The sequence below is a fragment of the Mirounga leonina genome, unplaced genomic scaffold (genome assembly GCF_011800145.1).
Source record: "Mirounga leonina isolate KUSES-001 unplaced genomic scaffold, KU_Mleo_1.0 Mir_169, whole genome shotgun sequence".
In the NCBI taxonomy this organism is placed as follows: domain Eukaryota; kingdom Metazoa; phylum Chordata; class Mammalia; order Carnivora; family Phocidae; genus Mirounga; species Mirounga leonina.
Window position 1 is genome coordinate 19,050,310 of NW_023270431.1, and position 1,454 is coordinate 19,051,763.

At 36.2% G+C, this 1,454-nt stretch overlaps 1 protein-coding gene across 1 annotated transcript; it reads left to right on the forward strand.

Annotated features, from left to right (window-relative positions):
- The first annotated feature begins 246 nt into the window (after nucleotides 1-246).
- Nucleotides 247-1,176, forward strand: LOC118017427 (olfactory receptor 5K1-like). The gene has a single exon (XM_035015322.1). The coding sequence runs from the start codon at nucleotides 247-249 to the stop codon at nucleotides 1,174-1,176; it is 930 nt and encodes a 309-aa protein (XP_034871213.1).
- Nucleotides 1,177-1,454: the final 278 nt, after the last annotated feature.

Below are 1,454 nucleotides of genomic sequence, written 5' to 3' on the forward strand. Positions count from 1 at the left end.
CATTCTTCTTGGAATTATAAAAATATTCATGGGAATGCTGATTTTCAGAGTGGAGGTTATAAAGCTGACATTTTAGGAGAATGAGTATCTCCTAGAGGCTTTTGTGCCTGTATCCAGAGATAGTAAGGGAAGTTTGAAGAAGCTCCTCTCTTTGTTGTAAAAAGAAAAACTTGGAAGGACAACTATACACACTCTAAATTAGAATCTTATATCTCCAGAATTCCTATCTCAACAGAGAAGGTGGAGATGACTGAGGATAACTACTCCTTGACAACTGAATTTATCCTCATAGGATTTACAGATCACCCAGAGTTGAAGAGCCTTCTGTTTGTGGTGTTTCTTACTATCTATCTGATCACCATGGTGGGCAATCTTGGCCTGGTGGCATTGATTTTTATGGAGCGTCGTCTTCACACACCAATGTACATCTTTCTGGGCAACCTGGCTCTGATGGATTCCTGTTGTTCCTGTGCCATAACCCCCAAAATGTTAGAGAACTTCTTTTCTAAGAACAGAGGGATTTCCCTTTATGAATGCATGGCACAGTTTTATTTTCTCTGCCTTGCTGAAACTACAGACTGCTTTCTCCTGGCAGCAATGGCCTATGACCGCTATGTGGCCATATGCAACCCACTGCAGTACCACACCATGATGTCAAAGAAACTCTGCATTCAGATGAACACAGGGGCCTACATAGCTGGAAACCTGCATCCCATGATCCATATAGGGTTTCTCTTTAGGTTAACTTTCTGTGGGTCAAATAAAATTAATCACTTTTTTTGTGATGTTCTTCCATTATACAGACTCTCCTGTGTTGACCCTTATGTCAATGAATTGATGATATTTATCTTTGCAGGTTCAGTTCAAGTCTTCTCTATTACCATAGTCCTAATCTCTTATCTCTGCATCCTTTTCATGATTTTCAAAATGAAATCCAAAGAGGGAAGAGGCAAAGCCTTATCCACTTGTGCATCCCACTTTCTCTCTGTCTCAATATTCTATGGTTCTCTTCTCTTTATGTACATTCGACCACATTCAGTTAAAGAAGAGGATAAAGATATACCTGTTGCTATTTTTTATACTCTAGTAATCCCTTTATTAAACCCTTTTATTTATAGTCTAAGAAATAAGCAAGTAATAAATGCTATGAAAAAAATTATAAAGAAAATTTTATAACATTTTAAAAGAAATATCATCCCCTATGGAAAATTAACTTAAATTTGATCAAATGTTTTTCAAAATCATGGAGTATTGAGAAAGTGCAAAATGACCACTTTAACATAAAATATTCAATTACTAAAACATGATAGTCTAGGAGTCAAATAAGTTAAGCAAGCAGAGATTCTGCTATGATGTATTCCAAAATCTAAGTCACTAGCTCCCAGCAAGAATGAACTAAATAATTATTCTTGAGGTCACAAACTGTGTCCAAAGAAATTAGCTAAACTATTAAC